This window comes from Lepidothrix coronata, unplaced genomic scaffold (genome assembly GCF_001604755.1).
Source record: "Lepidothrix coronata isolate B3197 unplaced genomic scaffold, Lepidothrix_coronata-1.0 Scaffold137, whole genome shotgun sequence".
In the NCBI taxonomy this organism is placed as follows: domain Eukaryota; kingdom Metazoa; phylum Chordata; class Aves; order Passeriformes; family Pipridae; genus Lepidothrix; species Lepidothrix coronata.
In genome coordinates, this window is record NW_016690317.1 from 1,189,633 (window position 1) to 1,209,408 (window position 19,776).

Genomic DNA, 19,776 nt, shown 5'->3' on the forward strand with positions numbered 1-19,776 from the left:
CTGAGTGACAGCCCAGCCCCCGAGGATGGGTAGGGACAGAGATCCCAAGTGGAACTGCTGAGCAGACACAGCACCAATCTCCACCCAGGCAGGTTTCTAAGCCAATTTTAAGGCAGAAGCAGGATTAACACAAGGCAATTAAAAGCATCAGTGATTTCCTCTCGGAAGAAACTTAAATTTGAGACCCTCTGGAATTTTTTTGTTATTGAAATATTGAATCTTCCCCCGAAGACAGAAATGATTTTAACCGGCAGCTCCAAGATTTCTCATCACATAATCCTGGGAAGGAGGATAAAGAGCCTGAGTTCTGTGTAGCCTCACTTGTGCACCCCAAGAAAAATGCAAAAGGAGTTCAATTGGACTTGGCAATGGTGGTTATTAACTGTGCTATGCTGCTGAAAACTTAGGGACAAAGGTAGGTTTTCTAACATGTTTCTGGATCTTTCTCGTTGTTCCTGGTGCTGCACTTCTGAGACGTTCTTACAGCCTCTTTTTCCCAGGAAAGCCAGGCAGATGTTGCCTGTAGGAGCTTCTGAGGACTGATCTGCTCCCTGTTTCTGCCTGGCAGGGGGTGCAGCAGCCCAGCAGCCTCGCATGGACACTCTCAGCCACTCACCATGACTTTCCTGCCCGGAAACTCCTCCAACTGCTCCAACTGCACCCACTCCGTGGAGCCGGTGAACATTTCCAAGGCCATTTTGCTGGGGGTTATTCTGGGGGGGCTGATTGTTTTCGGGGTGTTGGGCAATATCCTGGTTATCCTCTCCGTGGCCTGCCACAGACACCTCCAGAGCGTCACCCACTACTACATCATCAACCTGGCCGTGGCCGACCTCCTCCTGACTTCCACCGTCCTGCCCTTCTCGGCCACCATGGAGATTTTGGGCTACTGGGCCTTCGGGAGGATCTTCTGCAACATCTGGGCGGCCGTGGACGTGCTGTGCTGCACGGCCTCCATCATGAGCCTCTGCATCATCTCCATCGACCGCTACATCGGGGTCAGCTACCCCCTGAGGTACCCCAGCATCGTGACGGAGAGGAGGGGCCTGCTGGCCCTGCTCTGTGTCTGGGCTCTGTCCCTGGTCATCTCCATCGGGCCCCTCTTCGGCTGGAAGGAACCGGCCCCCGAGGACGAGACCATCTGCCAGATCACCGAGGAGCCCGGCTACGTGCTCTTCTCGGCCCTGGGCTCCTTCTACCTGCCCCTGACCATCATCCTGGTGATGTACTGCCGGGTCTACGTGGTGGCCAAGAGGGAGAACAAAGGCCTGACCTCGGGGCTGAAGACGGAGAAGTCCCACTCCGAGGAGGTGACCCTGCGCATCCACCGCAAGAACGCGCCCGGCGCCGGCGGCTCCGCGCCCAACCCCAAGAGCAAACACCACTTCTCCGTCAGGCTCCTCAAGTTCTCCAGGGAGAAGAAGGCTGCCAAGACCCTGGGGATTGTCGTGGGATGCTTCGTGCTCTGCTGGCTCCCGTTTTTCGTGGTGATGCCTCTGGGTGAGTAAAGCAAAGCCCTCTTGTCTCCCGCGGGAGGGCTGTGCCCGCGCCTGGAGGGAGGGCTGGGCCCGTGCCCGGGGGTGATAAGGCTGAGCAGAAAAGCTCTGAGGGAACAATTTCCCATTGCAAAGCTGTCAAAAAAAAAACCAAAACAAAACAAATCATTCCCCACCACAGAGCAGTGAGTGGAAAACAGCAAAAGCCTCAAGCGAAACAAAACGTCGCTGGTGATGGGAAGCAAAATTCTGAAAATTAGGGAAAGGGTTTAATGCTTTTTCCATACAGAAAATGCTCTTTTCAAACCAGGACAGGTATTTCTGACCAGCTCTGCATTAGGAACAATATTATTAGTGGGCTGTGTGTTTATATCTACGTTTGCAGCCAGTTCTTCAGGTGACTTCAAGATGTGAAAGGTCAAGATATAAATTAATTCAGGGTCAAGTCAAAGTAGCTGCTCACAGACTTGGGGCCAGGCCTGGAGTGCTCAGCACTGATAATTCCCACTGTGAGGAAAATAATCAGCTTTCTCCCAGGAAAATCACACTGTGAGATCCCATAGTCCAGATGAAACGAGTGTTTTTTCCTATTTATCACCTGACCAGTCAGGAGGCAGCAGTGAGGATCCTTCCAGCTCATTTTATACTTCTCTGCTTTGCATCTCTTCTGGAAACCCACTGGCCAAACCCTGGCTCAACCATCCCTCTGAATATGGATATTTATTCACCACTTGTCATCCTAAAGGGGAGCAAAGCCGGGGATTTGTTCTGCTTTGCTGGAATGTAAGGAAGTAATTAGAATTTTAATTAAACCTTGCTCGGTTACCTTTGATGCAGTTTCAGGATTTCAAAGCAGAATACCAATTTCACACCTATAACTGAGGGTGATGTCCAGGGCTCATCCCGCTGAGCTTGGCTCTGCCACAGCTCCACTAAATATTGGGTTGGAAACGTGGAATTGAACATCTGACTTGCTCCATTTCAAGAGTTTTCTTATGGAAAAGGCTTCAGCTGTGCAGGAAAAATAAAGCCTGATTGTATGGAAGCTTTAGCTGGAAACAGAACAATGTGGACAGTTAAGAAAAAGAAAAATACCTGAATATAAAAGGGATTTTTAATTTCCTGGGGTTTTTTGTCCCCCTCTGTTTTTTCCAACCCCATAAATAACTATTCTTTTTCGCTTCCCTGGTTTTACCAGGTTGCTTCACCAAAACCTGTTGCTAACGTGAAAAAACACCCAAAAAATTAGATTTTTTTTTATTTCTTTTTTTTTTGGTTCTCTTGGTCAATCCTGGGAAGTGCTGGAGTAAGAGCTGGAGATGTTTCCTAAGGAGGAGCCCTGCAAGGCCTGGCTCGTGCTGTCCAGGATGTCAGCACGTTGGAATGCTGGTTGCCAAGATGACTGAAACATACCCAAAAAGGGTTTGCTAGAACACATTAAACACACTTTTCGTTCTGCAAATGTGGTTGCCCACACAGAGCCTGCTGTTAATTAATTTGCTTTGGGTTTAAGAAGTTTCCTGGGCTCAAGAGTGGCTTTGCATCTTGCTTTTGATCCCTTGTAAGGAAACTGGTGCTTCGTTTCCCCGTCCTTGTGGGGTTGCTGGGTTATTTTTAAAGCATATAATAGGGCTTTCAAAACCTATTTGCTGCCTTTAAAGACAAAAAAAAAAACAACTAACTATTAAATAGGCAAGTGGTACTAAAAAAAAAAAGAAGAGAACAGTTTCCAAAAGACAAGAAGCACCTTCAGCTCTGTCCTGCACACGGGTGAAGGTGGGCAGAGGGAGGCAAAGGGATCCAGGAAGGATCCCAGAGCAGGGATCAGGCTTTCCAGAGGTACAAAATACTCCTGGTTGAGCCCCTGGGACGTTGCAGAGCTCCCAACGTGCCCAGCTGGGCAAGAGGAGCCTTTGGTTTGTGGGTTTGTGGCCATGGGACAGGCCTGGGAATGGTCCCACCAACCAGCTCTGCAGGGGTTTGACGGTGCAGAGGTGGCACTCAGGGCCAGGGTTTAGTGGTGGCCTTGGCAGTGAGAGGCTTAATGGCTGCACTCCATGATCCAAGAGGTGTTTTCCAACCCAAATGACCATCGTCCTGTGACTCCATCAGCCAGACCACTCTCAGTGTAGGCTGCCCAGGAGACAGACACAACCTGAACGACCCTAATTCCAGGATTCCAGCAGCCAAACCTCTCTCAGTGCCCCTGGGACAGAGAGTCTTAAACTGCTACACAAACCTCTTGAGAAAGCTGGCAGGTGCTGATCATTCTGTGCAGCACAACTGCCCCAAACCTGAGTTTATTCACTGTGAGCTGCAGCAGCTTCAGCATCTCCACATCTCTCAACACCAGCTCCACCAGCCAAGACCCCAAGAAACACCAGGTCTGCTGAAGTTACACCAAAGTGGGGTAGACAGTTTTGACATGTAGGTATGGGAAAGGCAAGAGAAAATATCAGGAAAAGCACAATATCCATATTGGCAGATACTGGAGAAACAATTCCAATATCCCCCTACCCCAAGACAAGGTCTGAACTGAAGTTGGTGTGTAAAGGTGCCAGCTGCAATCTGGGTAAGGAATGGCTTCCTTCCCTCCTTGGATGGAGTTTTATTCCAGACAAAGGGTCTGTGCAAAGGCTTTCAGCCCAAGAGCCCCAAACACCTTCTTCTCACTTGGCTTGGTGTTTGTGGAATAAGCCAAGGAATGATAATCCTGCTGCATGGAAATGAGGGAGGCTAAGGGTTGGTTTTTTCTCTGCATGCTGGAGCATAAATTCACCCCTCACTAAACTCCTGTGATAAACCAGACTGTCAAAACAGCTGATTGCTCCCCGAAGAAGTCGGATTTTAATTCCTCCCGCAGGAGCAGGCAGAGGTGGCATCACTGACAGGTCCAGTGATCACCAGACAAACACAAACCAGCAAAACAGAGCCAGGAGGGAGCAAGTTTGAGCTTGTCTGCATCCCTCAAACAGGGCTCAAAAGAGGAGCCTGAGCTTATCTGCAGCTCCTGGGCCAGGGGGTTTGTGGGGAGAGGCTCAGAACGGGCTCATCTGGCACTGCCAACAACAACCTGCAGCACAGAATGCTCCTTCCATTCCTGGTTTTTGTTCTCTTGGATTGCTAGAAAGGGATGCAGACAGATGGAAATGCAAAGACTCAGGGCTGGAAGAGTCCAGAAATCAGTGGATGCCCCCAGGGATGGTTTTAAGTGATGCTTGGGACGAGGTTCCAAGTGACTGAACAGGCCTTGTGCTGGGGTTGGAAGACACTGGAGTGGGAATTTTTCAAAAGGTTTCTTTTCATCAACGCAGAAGACAGTGTTTGGAGTCTGTTCTGAGGTGCTTGGAGGGTGTTCTGAGGTGCCTGGATGTTGTTCTGAGGTGCTTGGAGTCTGTTCTGAGGTGCTTGGAGGTTGTTCAGGGGTGCTTGGAGGTTGTTCTGAGGTGCTTGGAGGGTGTTCTGAGGTGCTTGGAGGGTGTTCTGAGGTGCTTGGAGGGTGTTCTGAGGTGCTTGGAGGGTGTTCTGAGGTGCTTGGAGGTTGTTCTGAAGTGCTTGGATGTTGTTCTGAGGTGCTTGGAGGTTGTTCTGAGGTGGAGCATGCAGAGAACTGATGGGAAAAAAAGGAAACAAGAGTTGGGGTATTGCAAAAAATGGTCCTAAGTTGGGATTGACGGTTTATCCTCAGAAGAGAACAAGCTCAGAGAGCTCAGCTCATGGTCCATTTTCTGTGCCAAACTGGCTTGACTCTGGTTGTAGACGTTGCTTTCAGAAGCAGAAGGAAGGAAAAAGGGAAAGGCTGAGCCAAGATATCACAGGAGAAAAAAATCAGACAAACTGGGCAAGGGAGAGGAGGGTTTTTAGCATTTGTCAGTCATCCTCCTGATGAAGAGAGAAGAAAAGAGGATCCACTGGAGGGTATTTGTGTTTGTAATAAAGCAGTAAATTAGTCTTGTGAACTGACACAAACACTGTCAAGGGAATCCTCTAATCCTGTCCATGGGCCTGCCTGCAGCTGGTGTCTAATTACTGTTTGGTGGTAGTTTTTTAACTGAGGGCAGAAAGAATGAAACACAAACCAGAAAAACAAACTGACACGACTCGACCCCTCGGGAGGTCTCGGGGCACGGAGGAGAAAACACAGCCCAGCACAGATCCCTCAAACGAGCATTTCAGCTCTCTCTCAGCAACAAAGAGGAAAAAAAAAAAAAAGAAATAAAAATGGGGAAAAAAAAAATAAGGATTGAAGGCCCAGCTCATCCTCAGCTCAGGGAGAGGAAGGATGTTTACAGTCCTCAAGCCACTGAGCACAAATGTGTGTGTGAAGCCACTGATCAGGGAGAACTTCAGCAGATAAACAGCCAAGATATTTCCATGGGGCGTTTTTTCCGTATTTCCAAGTTTTTTGGGGTTTGTTGTTGTTTTTTTTTCTTTAAGCCCAAGGGGCATTTTTTCACAATCCCAGGCTGGAAAGGCTTTGTTGGCTCAGGTTGGTAACTCAGCTGCACTGAAGGTCTCGGTGACATCCCTCCAGCACTTCCAAACCCTGAGGGGCTGGGTGCCACTGACTCATCACACAGCAAAGCACGGCAGGAATTGATATTAATTGATATTAATAACCATTCACACTGCAAACCAGAGCGGGGAGGAGGAGTTCTGTGTTCCATGAGTCACTCCCGTGGCTCCCCACACGTGTTCCCTGTCAGAGACTCGTCCTTGTCTCAGTGCTCCTCTTCGCGCAGTCACCGCTCCCAAATCCTCCGAGTAAACCAAGCAAAAATGCCATTTTTCGCTCTCCCCCAAATGTCAGGGCTCAGTTTCGGGTTTGGTGGTGATGGAAAGGCCACCATGAGTGATTATTACGAGTGATTCTCCCACCCCACCCAGCGAAGGGCAGGATTTGTGTGAGGTTTGGAGAGAGGGAGAGACACGAGAGGATAATTCCTGTATTTTCAACCCCAAGGATTCCAAAATCACGACTGACAAGCACATGAGACAGGCTGAGATAGACTCAGCTTTTCAAACCCTTCTCTGGTTTGTTTTTTGGTTTTTTTTATATAAATTTTTAAAGGCAAACTAATGATTTGTTGTCAGTGAATGACTCCAAGAGCGACGGCTTTGGGACAAATCTCAAATATCTTAAAAATGTGAGCAGCAGGATCCAGAGCCATCCCACTGCAGGAGCAGCATGGGAGCTGCAATTTGAGAGACAACTAAATGGAGGTGTCGAACAATGGGGTTGTTTGGGTTTACACGGGGAACAAAACCTCAGTTTACCTTCCCATGGGTTTTTATCTGCTTTCTAAATCTGCAGCTGCCCACAGCAGATCTGGAAATAGTTGCTTGTTGAGATGTTTGCCAGAAATACCATCGGTAGTAAGTGGGTAAGTGAGGCAGAGCATAAATTAGGGCTGAAAAAATCCAAATAATCAGGGCAGTGTTCCCAGAGTGGCCCATTCCTGCTGCCTGACCTTTCCACCTCTCACCTGTGTCCTCCTGATGCCACAGAGAGCTGAAGTCGGGTTTTTGGGAAGGAAAACAAACTCACTCCTCCTTCTGCATCTGTTTGTTGTGGGGCAGGGATAGCTGGGCACAAAGCCCCTCTCCTTTTCCCCCTGGATCAGCCACAATATTCCAGGCCCCGGACTGGGAAGTGCAAGAGTTGCCAGCTGCAGGCTTTGACCCTTCCTCACATCTCCAAACCTGCTCTGCATTCCTTGTGCTGAGTGGATTGCACGGAATCCAGGATCAGTTCCTATTTGATCTTTGATCCCATTTTTTGTTCCACAGAAAATATTTCCCAGGAGGGAGCACTGGGGGCACATGGGACGTGCTGGGAGAGAGTGTGTGCACAGAGTGCAGCTGGTGAATGTCTGCAGCCATATAAATATATGAGATATATAAATATATATACATATAAATGCACTTTCCAGAGGGTGGCTCGTGTTTTGACCTGAGATGCTGTATAGAATCTTCTGGAATAAAGTTCCTAGCTTGGGAACACAGAAAGCAGCACATTTATCAATGTTTGGAGAGCAGATTGCCATGAGAGATCTAGGCAGGCCCTGGTACAGAGTTAATTCCCTTTGGGATATAAGGGCTTCATCCCCTGGGTCTTTAGGGCTCTGGAATAACTCCTGTCCTCTGGCTTGGCCCCTTCAGGGCAGATCCCAGGACCTGAGGTTTAAGCTTGGCTTTGCTGCAAACCAGACCCCTCTCCCTGGTCCAGCCTGTGGGGGTGCAGGAGTTTCCTCCACAGCAGAGCCCAGAGATGCTGAGATTTATGTTGGACTTCTGTGCAGGAGTGGAGGTTGTTCAGCCTGGAGAAGAAAAGGATCCAGGGAGACCTCAGAGCCCTTTCCAGAGCCTAGAGGGGCTCCAGGAGAGCTGGAGAGGGACTTGGGACAAGGGATGGAGGGACAGGACACAGGGAATGGCTTCCCACTGCCAGAGGGCAGGGATAGGTGGGATATTGGGAAGGAATTCTTGGCTGGGACGGTGGTGAGGGGCTGGGATGGAATTCCCACAGAAGCTATGGCTGCCCCTGGATCCCTGGAAGTGTCCAAGGCCAGGCTGGAGCAACCTGGGCCAGTGGAAGATGTCCCTGCCCATGGCAGGGGTGGCACTGGATGATTTTAAGGTCCCTTCCAAGCTCAGGTTCGATTTGGGTACAGCCCTGATGCTGCACCACCCCCACCTGCCTCTCCCCTGCTCTGCCTCCATCACCAGATTTGAGCCAAACAGCCCAAAAAGAAGGGGAAAAAAAAAAAAAGCAGGAAACCTAAACAGACCCTCAAGATTTAGTAGCAGAGCTGGGTTTTAACAACACTGAGGGTTCACAGGTCACAAAAATATACAGGATATCATTCCCATGGTGCTGACAGAGTAAACAAACAGCACAAGTTTCTGCAGCCTGGCAGCTCCCAAACCCCCTCTTTTCCCTCCGTCACGACATCAGGGCTGGTTTTTAAACAACCCATAATCAGGCAGCTCTGCAGCTTGTGACAAATGACAAAGCCAAATTACATCCTGGGGAGTGAATTGGCACTTACTCACCGGGAGGTGAGCGGAAAACTTCTCTCTCTCTCTCTCTCTCTCTCTCCAAGCTTGAAGGAAACTTGGAGTTGACAAACAGGAAAATAAAGGACGAGGGAAGGAAGAGCAGCCCTGACATTTCCAGGGCTGAGTGATGAAACACTTGATGGCAAAAGATCTCAGGAGGGTAATAGCACATTTTATTTGACTTAATTTTATAAGAAGCAATCGAATTGGGCTGCTGACACTTGGGTGTCTTCAACCTTTTGGAAACAAGGCAGGAATTCCAGCACTATTTACTCAATCTGTGGTTCAAAATGCATTAAAGGCCAGTTGAGGGTTTCTTTAGTGTTCCTCCAGCACAGACTGCAGGGAGACAATGTAGGGTGAAGCCTCCAAACTTTCATCATTTTTACTCCTATTTACCATTTGATTCCTGGCAGTGCCCAAAGGAAGGTGTTAAGGGCTGTGGATTGGGTAGAGAATTGGTTTTCAGGAAGAAAACTTTGCACCCCTCCCTGGTGCTGCTCAGCCTGCAGCTCTGTCTGCATGGCAGCACTCCACTGAGCCAGGATTCCACCCAGCCCAGGGGCAGAGAGCTGGAAAACTCTGCTCTGGGAATGAGGTGCTGCAATAATTCTGTTTTCTCAGCCCTGGCTGCTGGTGGGAAAGTGTCCAAAACTGAGCTGCCATGACCTGGCAGTCACCAGCTGGCCAAGGGTTGCATGGGCATGGACTCTGCCCTGCTCCTCCTGTACCTTAAAGAAGAGAGAACTCCCCACTCCATTGTTTAATCTCCTGGATTAATGGCCATTGTTTAAAAAAACCCACAAAGCCTTTGTTTTATTTCTCTTTTGAACTCGTCTGACCTGAGCTGCCACTTTACTGCCCATTCCAATTCCTCAGCACACTCAGCAAACCACTTCATCACCACTTCAGCAGCTCTGTTTGAAAAGGCCTCCTGCTCACTCCCAGACCCATCAGCCCCTGATTTTAATCACAGCACCAACATCCCTGAACGTGAAAGGTTTGGAAGAAAGGAATATATTCTCAGTATTCTGTGGAGAGAACCACCCCAAGGAATTGGAATTGAGGAATTTTTTCCCCTTTTCCCCAGAGGCTCAGGTGGCCAGCAGGGAGGATTAGGGCAAGTTTCTGAGCTAGGGAGGCAACTGGGTGTCTGCAGCAGAAGAATATTGTTTCTGTGGCCCCAAACTGTTAAAAACACTTTGCAGGAGGGTTGGAGAGGGGGTTTCTACAAGGCCATGCACTGAAAGGACAGGGGGGATGGCTTTGAGCTGAAGGAGGGTAGACCTAGATGGGATATTGGGAAGAAATCCTTCCCTATGAGGGTGGGGACAGGCTGGAATGGAATTCCCAGAGAAGCTGTGGCTGCTCCATCCCTGGAAGTGTCCAAGGCCAGGTTGGAGCAACTGGTAGCAGTTGCAGGGGTAGCACTGGGTGATCTTTATCTCCACTCCAACCCAACCCATTCCATGATCCCATAGCAGACAGTGTGGGATGGGGTCTGTGGGCAGCAAAGTCTCTGGGCTGGTAAAACTGCTCCGTTTTCTCTCCCCGTGTGTTGCTCCAAGGCAACAAGTCTCCCCCCTTGATGAACCAAAAAAGGTTACATTAATAAATTAGCATGCAGATCCCACCCCAAAAAAAGAGCAAGGGACAGACTCTGACACTGGCTACTTTCTATTTTTAACAGCCTTTGGCACAGCACTTGCATTCCATTTACAGGGAGCCAGGAGTTGCAGCAAACAGGAATTGTTATTGTTTACCCAGCTTTACACTCGGCCTCACACAGCTGAGTCCCTAAACCCGGATTTGTTTCACCTTCTGTCTCAGCCCAGAACGGGAAAGGGGCAGAAATGCTGCATTTAAATGAGGAAACAACCAAAAAGAAAAACCTGAGCTCGATTTGGGCATTTCGAAGCCTTCCGTCATTTTTCCCCTGCCAATGACTTCAGCCAGAAAGTTCTTTGAGAATGTTATTTAGTTTTGTTTTTTCACCAAAGGAGAGGAGTATTAATTTGCTGAGAAAAATGTGAGGTTGTGGATGTGCCTGTTCAGTCCTGCACGGCTGCAAAAGGGCCTTTGCTTCCTTCAGCACAACGTTTTTGGCCTTAAAACCTGGTTGATGTTGAGGGTTACGGTGACACTGCTCCACCTGGGCCAGCCCAGAGGCAGCAGGACTGGATTTGGGGATGTGCCCAGGCTGGATTTGGGGATGGATTCTGAGGTTCAGCTGCTCCAGGGCACAGACTGAGCTCCTGGGAGTCTGTTCTGCTCTGTCTGCAGAGGGAAAACCTTTGGGAACAGCCCCAGTGCTAAAGGGGCTCCAAGAGAGCTGGAGAGAGACAATTTCCAAGGGTCTGGAGTGACAGGACACAGGGAATGGATTCCCACTGCCAGAGGGCAGGGTTGGATGGGATAGTGGGAAAAAATCCTTCCCTGTGAGGGTGGGGAGGCGCTGGGATGGGATTCCCAGAGAAGCTGTGGCTGCCCCTGGATCCCTGGAAGTGTCCAAGGGCAGGTTCACAGAATCACAGAATCCGCTGGGTTGGAAGGGACCTCTGAGATCATCCAGTCCAACCCTTGATCCAACCCCGCCGTGGTTCCCAGCCCATGGCACTGATGCCACATCCAGTCTCACCTTAAAAACCTCCAGGGATGGAGAATCCCCCACTTCCCTGGGCAGCCCATTCCAATGGCTGAGCACCCTCTCTGCAAAGAAATTCTTCCTAATCTCCAACCTAACCCTCCCCTGGCGCAACTTGAGACCGAGCCCTCTTGTCTTGCTGATGGTTGCCTGGTTGGAGCAACCTGGGCTAGTGGAAGAATTAAATTAGAATTAAATTAGAACCTCATTTGCTTTTCCTAAACCAGGGGAGGTCCAAGGAAGAGATCAATCCCTGGAAAACTCAGGAGCTGCTTCCAGAGGTAGTTCAACTGCAGAGCAGGACAGAGGCATGGATGCCTAGGCAGCATTTCTTTCCACGTGCACTCACTGCAGATCTGTCCAGGGGTAGCAGGAAGACAAGAATTTGTCAGTGCTGAAAGTTCTGTTTGTTACCCACCTGACTCCAAACTCCCAAACAAGTCAATTTTGTTTCTGGGAAATTATTTTTCTTCCGGTGCCCGAAGTGATTCCTGGCACTGGGGTGAGAGAACCACCTGGTTTTCTTCCTTTTCATTTAAAGGGGGTAAGAAACAGCCCTTGACAACACGGCAATTCACTCTCTGTTCTAGATCATGTGTAGATCATTTGGCAAAATTGATCTTAGAAATGCTATTTTCACTTATTTCTCACCCCAACATTACAGAGAGTTTCATTTTCTTGTTTGTTCTCATTCAGACAATATTCTTTTTATTTCTAAGCAAAGCAAAGCCCCAAATAGGAGAATTAGGGGATCTTGTTGCAATGACGTTCCAGGGAATGATGAATTTGCAAACAATTCTCCAGAAGCAGCAGTGTTGACTCTTTAATGTTTTAAATATATCTCTGTAGCTTTATAGGAACATCTCTCCACGAATAAATGGCTTCAGCATTTCCTGACATCCCGTTCAAGTCATTTAAAGTTAAAATTGGCACTCGAATCAGGAGCTCAAGTCGTAGTTAAACGAAAACCCAAAGGTTTGGCATCAGGAAGAATGTTCCCAAGATTTTAAATCAGCAGATAACTCATAATTGTATAGAATAAGAAGCCCCACAGTACTTTCCTTACTAAGGAGACATCGAAGTTCTTGCTCTTTGAATCATCTTTGGGAGGTAACCTTGTAAGTATGTATCAGAAAAGGTATGAATATATATATATTTATCTCCATATATATCTCCTGGCTGCCCATGAGAGCATCCCCAGTGCTCACTGATGTAAGAAGGAACCTTTCCTTTCACTCCTCTGAATTTTAGATGCATTCCACGAGACAGGAGAATGGGCACAGCTGGATTTTCTAAAGGTTTCATGGAAAATGAGTGCCCAGCCCTTGAACATTTTGAAGACACTGAGCTGTAACACAGTCACCCCAGTGATGCCTCTTTTCTCCAACTCAGACTTCTGAAATGGTGTGATTTTCTTGCCATTCAAAAGCCCTCGTGATGACCTCCTAGATATGACTGTCATTTGGGGAACTAATCTTGAATTAGGAGTCCCGGGGGAGGCAATTTTCCTCCATCCCTTGTATCAGCCAGGCTGGAAAAGAGGAATATAATGTTTGTATAATAAAACAGCTGCATTGACTGATACCTGACAGGACATCCATGCCATTGTGTGGCACCACAGATTCTGAATCACTTCTTCCTGCAGGAATTGTGCTTCCACTCACCATTTCTTCCAAGCCAGAACAGACCCTTATTTATTTTTCCCCAGTGTTTGAGTTTCTCTGGTTACCTGTGATTTCTCACTGCCTCTTTGCCTTAACACTCTCCCTGTGTATTTTTCCATTTTAGGTTCTTTCTTTCCTGCAATCAAACCCCCGGACACACTTTTTAAAATAACATTTTGGCTTGGATATTTAAACAGCTGCATCAACCCCATCATCTATCCCTGCTCCAGCCAGGAGTTCAAGAAAGCTTTCCAGAACGTGCTGAAGGCTCAGTGCCTCCCCAGGAAGGGAGCAAAGAAGCAAATCCCGAGTTTCAACCTCAACCACCCCGCCAGCCAAGGCGTGGAGAGCAGCAAGGGGGTGGTCAGGATCCCCGTGGGATCGGGAGAAACCTTCTACAAGATCTCCAAGTCGGACGGGGTGTGCGAGTGGAAGATTTTCTCCGCCGTGCCCAGCGTGCCGGCCAAAAGCGCCGTGGCCAAAGACTGCACGGCCGCCAAAGCCAAGAGCAAAGGGTTCCTGCAGGAATGCTGCTGTGCAGGCACCTCGGGGAACCTGGGCCACGACAGCTGCCAAGTGCCAGCCCTCAAAATCCACACCATGTCCCTGAGCGACGGCGGGGAGGACGTTTAACGGGCTGCGGGATTGGGGGGTCTCGGGGGGCGTCGCGCTTTCTGTCGGGGAGTGGAAGTAGGTGTTGGAACCTACTTGCTGTTCACCTCCCAGGTGAACAAAGAGCACGTTGTAAAACAGGGCCAGACCTCCTGAGGAGTGAGGTCTCTGAGTGTTGGGAGCCTGAACAAAGACAGCGGATGGTCTTCCGAGGGACCTTCCCACGGTGTCTGCGAGTGGTTTCCTTGGCATTAAAGGCTTTATCCCTGGGTTCTTCTCTTTCAAAGTTCCTGCTGCTCTGATTTAGGTGCAGTGGAGGAGAAAGAGTGAACTACAAAGGCCCTGTCCTGGTTTCAGCAGCTGACACCTCCACCTTTAGAGCCGTTTTGTGGCTCTACCCCCACCAAAAACCCCCCAAACCCCTCAGTTTTGGATTTCATTAGACTCCATTGCTGGGGGAACTCAGTCCATGTGCCTGCACCCCACCGAGCTTCAGAGACCAACCAGAACTCTTCTGTTTTGTGCAACCAACCTCCCAAACCTCCAAGCCCAACCCAAGGAAAATTTGCATGTGCCCTTGGTTTGCTTGGACGGTCTCTGCGCTTTGGTGCAGGTCTAATAAAACCCCAGACTAGGCAAGTCATCATCAAACGAGGCCCAAAGAGGCCCCTCTCGCTCATCCATTTGTTTTTCTTGTTCTGAGTCCAGCAGGAACCTGCTGAAAGGCTCAGGAGTTCCTTGCTCAGGTGCTTGATAGCCAGATCAGTGCCAAAGTCACTGGAAAAGCTGCAGAGTTTTTGCTGTCTCCCTGCCCAGTGTTTTGCTCCATTCCTCTTCTGACTCCTTCAAAACCAAGCGCTCCAAGCTTTCTATGAGATTCCTGGAGTCAGGAACTTTACCCCTGTTCTGAGCAGTGGGAGTTAAATGGCTCGAGGACATCCATCCCCATGAGAAAGGGCCGTCCTTTGGGAGTTTGGGAGCATGTTATATTTTAATACAGCTAATCCAAAGAAATAAATAAATAGAGACGGTCAGCATCTGGAAGAAATAGTGGGAGGAATTCTCTGTACAATATTAGAAATAAGCAGCTCTTGACATAACTCCTGAGCCTGCCAAGTAAGAATTCAGCTCCTTGAAAGAACCCACGAGCCTTTGCTCGTGGCTCAGCGTGAGCTCCAGGGCTGGATATCCAGGGAAAGGGCTTCAGATAAGGTTCACTTTCCCAGGAGAGGGCTTTGAAAGGTGTTGTTGATGAGGAATCACGGTTTATTCATCTCTCACTCAGCATTAAGTGCCCAATGTCAAGAGCATTTCAGTCTTCTGTGTCTTATTTGTGCACTCACAGAAGACAAACCTGTGGCATTATCCCCTTTTTGGTCTGAATGAGAAACCCATCTCACTCTTAAGGTACTTCCGAGTCTAGAATTTGAAAGTAGAAGTGTGGAAAGACCGCGAAAAGAAAATATTCTCATGGTACTTCAAGCCAAGACCAGAAGGAGAAAAGCTGGAAATGTCATAAGAAAGTCACGTGAGACTCGTGGCCGAGGTTTTCGGCCTCAGGGGGTTCGGGTACGTGGGACGTTTGTTTGGACAGAACCTGAACTTCGAAACATTTGGAAAAACACCCATTAAACTGAGCAAGGCTGGCAAGATTTAAAGCCTTCCCTGCACACACTTGCTGCCCAGCCCTCTCTTATTTTAGAACCAATACTTCTTTTACAGCCAGTAAGGTCCTTTGTGCCTCCTCCCCTTCGGAGCTGAGAGATTTGCGCGGAGTGACTCCAGGAATTTGAGATTTATTGAGTTTTGAGGTGGTAGGGGATGGTTGTGGAGCTACACCCAGGCTGACACAAAGGGATTCGTTTAATTCCACAGCAAGTCTGGTGTAGTAACACAATCTGAAGCTGTAAAATGAGGATAAATTACTCCCCATGCTGGTGGCAGTTTCAGGATGGAGGTGGATAATCCCCCTTTGGAGCCCAGTGCTCCTGCCTGGGAGAGACAGAGGTTGGAATGACTAAGCCCTGGTCTCATCCTTATCCTTTTCTTTCCTGTCAAGCAGATGCTAAAGGACTGTGAAAAGCCCTCAGCCCTCAGCATCAGGCCAGCCTGGTCCCAGCCACACCTCTGCTGCTGCCACGTCTGCCAGCACAAACAAACACATCATTTGTTTGGCTTCCCCCAGGCAGAGAATTTCGGCAGGGAAAAACTGCCCCGCTCCCTTGTGGCAAGCAGGGTCATTGGCACTTGTCATCTCGATGGAAATTTGGACTGAAAAGTCTCAGAAACCATAGAAGGAGCTCTAGGAAGAAGAGAAATTAAAAAAAAAAAAAAAAAAAGAGTGGAGATTTAAGCCTGTATTTTTGTGTTATTTAAAGGGAACTTGGCGCTGGTGAAAGGGGCTGAATGTGTCTGTCTGTCCAAAAGCATGAGCAGGACAGGAGGTTTCCCATCTGCCAGCAGGATCCTGCCATGGGAAGTGTGGCAGGAGCTCAGCACAGAACTCCTGGTGGGCTGGGCAGTGAGGACACAGGGCAGGGCCATGATTGCCCTCAGAGCCATTGGAGTGTCCTGGCTGAAACCTTGGAGGGGTGATGGGACACCCCCCCACCCCTGGGTCAGTCCTGCCTGTTGGGAGTGAGGGACAGCCCAGATTTCCATCTGCAGAGGAGCAGAGTCTCTGCTGCAAAGGGCTGGGAGCTGGAGCATCACAAAGTTAATTCCCACAGCTCTCTCCTCCTCCCGGGGCCAGGAGAGTTCAGTAGTCCAGTTTCCACAGTTAATTCAGTTTTACTATCTTGTGTTTCTGAGGCTTCATGTGCTTTGTAACGTTACTCAAATCCCAAACACTTCAGTTCTGCCCACTGTCCAAATAAATGTCTTCTCGGGTTTATATTCTTTATTTCGCTCTGCCAAGTCCAGGGATAAATTGTTCATCGTGCAAGAGAGTGTTTCCCTTCTCCAGCCTTTAAAACCCGTGGCACTGAAAAGAGAAAAGCTGAAGCTTCTTGCTTTTCTTCTCAGAGTAAGCAAATGGATTTCACAAAGCACCTTCTTGTTTACTTGCAGGGTTACCTTCAATTTTCTGAAAGGTAACACTGACAGGCTGCAGCATCTTGTCTGATTGAAGGCAGTTAGAAAAGATCTTATTACTTGACTGAAGTGCAAGTGCTTCGTTCTGGCCTCTTGTCAGCCCGTGCTCCTGTTTAAATGGGCTTTTATTGGGAACTTCATGTTAAAATAAAGCTACTGAGGCCCAGAGAGCCTCAGTGATTCACTCAAGGAAGATTCCAGCTGTCCCATGTTGAATTAATTAACTCCATATCCTACTCAGAGATACCTTTATCCTCTTTCCTGCCTTAATATGGTTTGGATAAGCGAGACAATGTTGAGAACTGGCTCCGGGGGCCGGGCTGGTGCCACCGGTTATTTCTGGATGGTCCCTTCCCCCAGCAGGGCCAAAGGGAAAAACCAGTTGGTCTTCAAGGAATTCCACTGAGCTGGAGGCACGTTGGGGACCTGCCCCACAGTGTCCTGGTCTGCCAGGAGGAGGAGGTGTCTCTGAACTCCTGAGGGAGCTGCTGGGAGGGCACTTTGTGCATCTGCTCCCTCTGCCTCTCCCACAGGCTCTTCCCGGCCCCTCCTGCCCAGATTCCCTTGGAATCTCACTGCCACATCATCCCAAGTCGTTTCCCAAGAAGCCCAGGAGCCAACCAACACTTTTTATGAATGAATCTCTCCAATATCAATTCTGTTTCCTGCCTAATTATAACGAGACTTCCTGGGAGGAGGTTGCACTGCCTGGCCAGGCTAATCCTGGCTTTTCCCATCAGTGCCCCATCTGTGCAAAGGAGCTGATCCACGAGCACAAACAGCTCTTTTTGAAGGCATTTCCAAACAGATTGTTTAATCCACGACAGGATTACAAAACAAGACACTCCAGAGAGAGCTGGTGGCGCATCCAAAGGCAGCTCTTGACGAATGTCATCGAATCTCTGGTTTCCCGGGGGGAGATGAAACATTTGTCTCAGGGACGGGAGGAAAATGTCAGGTCTTCTCACTGCATATTTCTCACACTGACAGAGAAGGAGAAAATAGCCAATGTGAGCTAAGGGGAAGTGAATTGCTGAAGAGGAGGCTTCGTGTTGCAGCTCTCACACGAGAAATAACACATCTGTTGGTCCCCCAGCACCCTCCAAGGGCCAGTTAATGCAGGTTTCTGGCTCAGGATAATCCTGAGCTCAAACCCAGGCTGAGGAATGTCATCACAACCAAATGAAGGTATTTTTTTCAGAGTCAAAAAGCCCTCCAAGTGCTGATGGAGAAAAGGAAAAATGGTTTTCTTTTCCCGACAAGACCTCCTTGCCTTGATCCGAATTTCTTCTCTGAGCTGCAAGAACTCGGCCCTTGTAGAGCTGAGGAAGGAAACACAAATGCACCCAGCATTCCAGGAGGTCTCCACTTCCAAAGCAATTCCACTCAGCTGATGGCACAAACCCTCTGCTGAATATCCTGAATATTCCGTTCTCCCCGACCCTGCACCGTGGGAATTGTAAACGAGCTGGTTTGGGCTTTTTTTGGGGGGGCTTTGGTTGCAAAACTCTTTTCTTTTTCCTTCTGTCTGCAGCATTTTGCCTGCATGTTGTAGGAGTTTGGCTGCCAGTGGTTTTTAAAGACATTTCCTGAACATTCCCTGCATTTTCCGAGGATTGTGCTCCCTTGTCATTGGATTTTCTATGTTTTCAAGGTTTCTCATGTGACATGTTTGATGCTGGTCATTTCCTTGGACAAAACTGAATGTATGTAAAACCTTGCCAGGTGAACAAATAAATTATTTGGGGGGGGGGGGGGGGGGGAATGTGCACTTTTGGGAGCTGCAAGTCTGTTTGATTGTTTGGTTTTTTTAACCCCCCAAAATATGGATACAACATATTTATATAAATATTTATACAAATCTGTCTTCTCCTTTCCAACAAACATTTCAGGTAGAGATCCCTCCCAACACTTCTGATCTCAGTGGGAGCCAGACACGGGGTGAACAAAGGAATTAAACTTACATTTCTACTGCAAAAAAAGTTAAAATTAAGTCCTTAAAAAAAAACGTTTGACCGGGTTCATTTGGGCTCCAGATCCTTACTGTGCTCTCATTCAGTTTGCTTACAGTAAAACATCATTTCCCAGATGAAATCCAGCCCATTTTGCTGTATTCCTTATAAACAAACAGCACGAGAACAATCCTTGTCAACCCAAGAATGTAAATCCTCTTTGGGAAAGACGGGGCTGAATTATTATTTCCCGTGATTTATAAAGGGAGCCACGGAGAAGGAAAGACAGGTTTCCAAAGCAGGAAGATGGAAAGCCTTGTCACTGATGAAACCCTCGGAAATGTCAACCTGAATCTCAGGGAAACTTTGGAGAGAAACTGTAAATTTAAAAACAAACAAAAAAAACACAAACAAAAAAAAGAGCAAAAAACCCAAACACATAAATTAAAACATCAAGAAAAAACAAACACACAAAACCAAAACAAAAAAAAACACACACACACAAAAAACAAAACAAACAAAAAAAGAAACAAAAAACCAAAACAAAACCAAGCCAAAACAAACAAAAGAAAACAAACAAAACAAAACACACACACAAAAAACCCCACACACACACAAAAAAACCCACAAAAAAAACCCCAAGCAAAACAAAAAACTCCAAAAAACCTTTTGCTTCTGCAGGTCTGTTCTTCCTCTGGTTTAAAATGTGGATTTACCCCTAATGAATTTAATGACTCTGTGTTGCTGTAGGGGCTGGGAGCTTCCATAAAGGACCCAGGTTTGGTCCTGAAAGGACACAGATCTAGTCCTAAGCACTTCCACAGTGCATTTGTCTTCAGCAGTTACACAGGTTTAGGAAAACTGGGCTTACCAGGAGAGCATCTGGTGCTAGACAGGCTTAGTTCTACCTGATATATACAATATTAGTCCTAAGCTATGAGCTATAGTCACACAGACTTAAGAAAACTGGGTTTGCCAGGAGGGTTAGGCAGGCTTAGTTCTATATAATATATATAATATTGGTCCTAAGCTACAAGCTATAATCACACAGGCTTAATAAAACTGGGTTTGCCAGCAGAGCACCCATTAGTTCCACATAATATATAGAATATTAATCCTAAAATATAAGCTGTAGTCACACAGACTTAAGAAAACTGGGTTTGTCAGGAGGGTTAGACAGGTTTAGTTCTAAATAATATATATAATATTGGTCCTAAGCTATATAGATACAGTCCTGAGCTATAGCACTTCCA

General features: G+C 47.9%; 1 protein-coding gene across 1 annotated transcript; it reads left to right on the forward strand.

Annotated features, from left to right (window-relative positions):
• Positions 1 to 13,505, forward strand: ADRA1A (adrenoceptor alpha 1A). The gene is made up of 2 exons (XM_017827294.1): positions 1 to 1,500; positions 12,991 to 13,505. Exons 1-2 carry the CDS (start codon positions 618 to 620, stop codon positions 13,497 to 13,499), a joined length of 1,392 nt encoding a protein of 463 aa, XP_017682783.1. The 5' UTR covers positions 1 to 617; the 3' UTR covers positions 13,500 to 13,505.
• Positions 13,506 to 19,776: the final 6,271 nt, after the last annotated feature.

Excerpts from the sequence above, each read along its gene's own strand:
- ADRA1A (XM_017827294.1), top strand. The coding sequence starts at position 618 with ATGACTTTCCTGCCCGGAAACTCCTCCAACTGCTCCAACTGCACCCAC. Across the intron at positions 1,501-12,990 it reads TTTCGTGGTGATGCCTCTGG|GTTCTTTCTTTCCTGCAATC; the intron begins GTGAGTAAAGCA and ends TTTCCATTTTAG.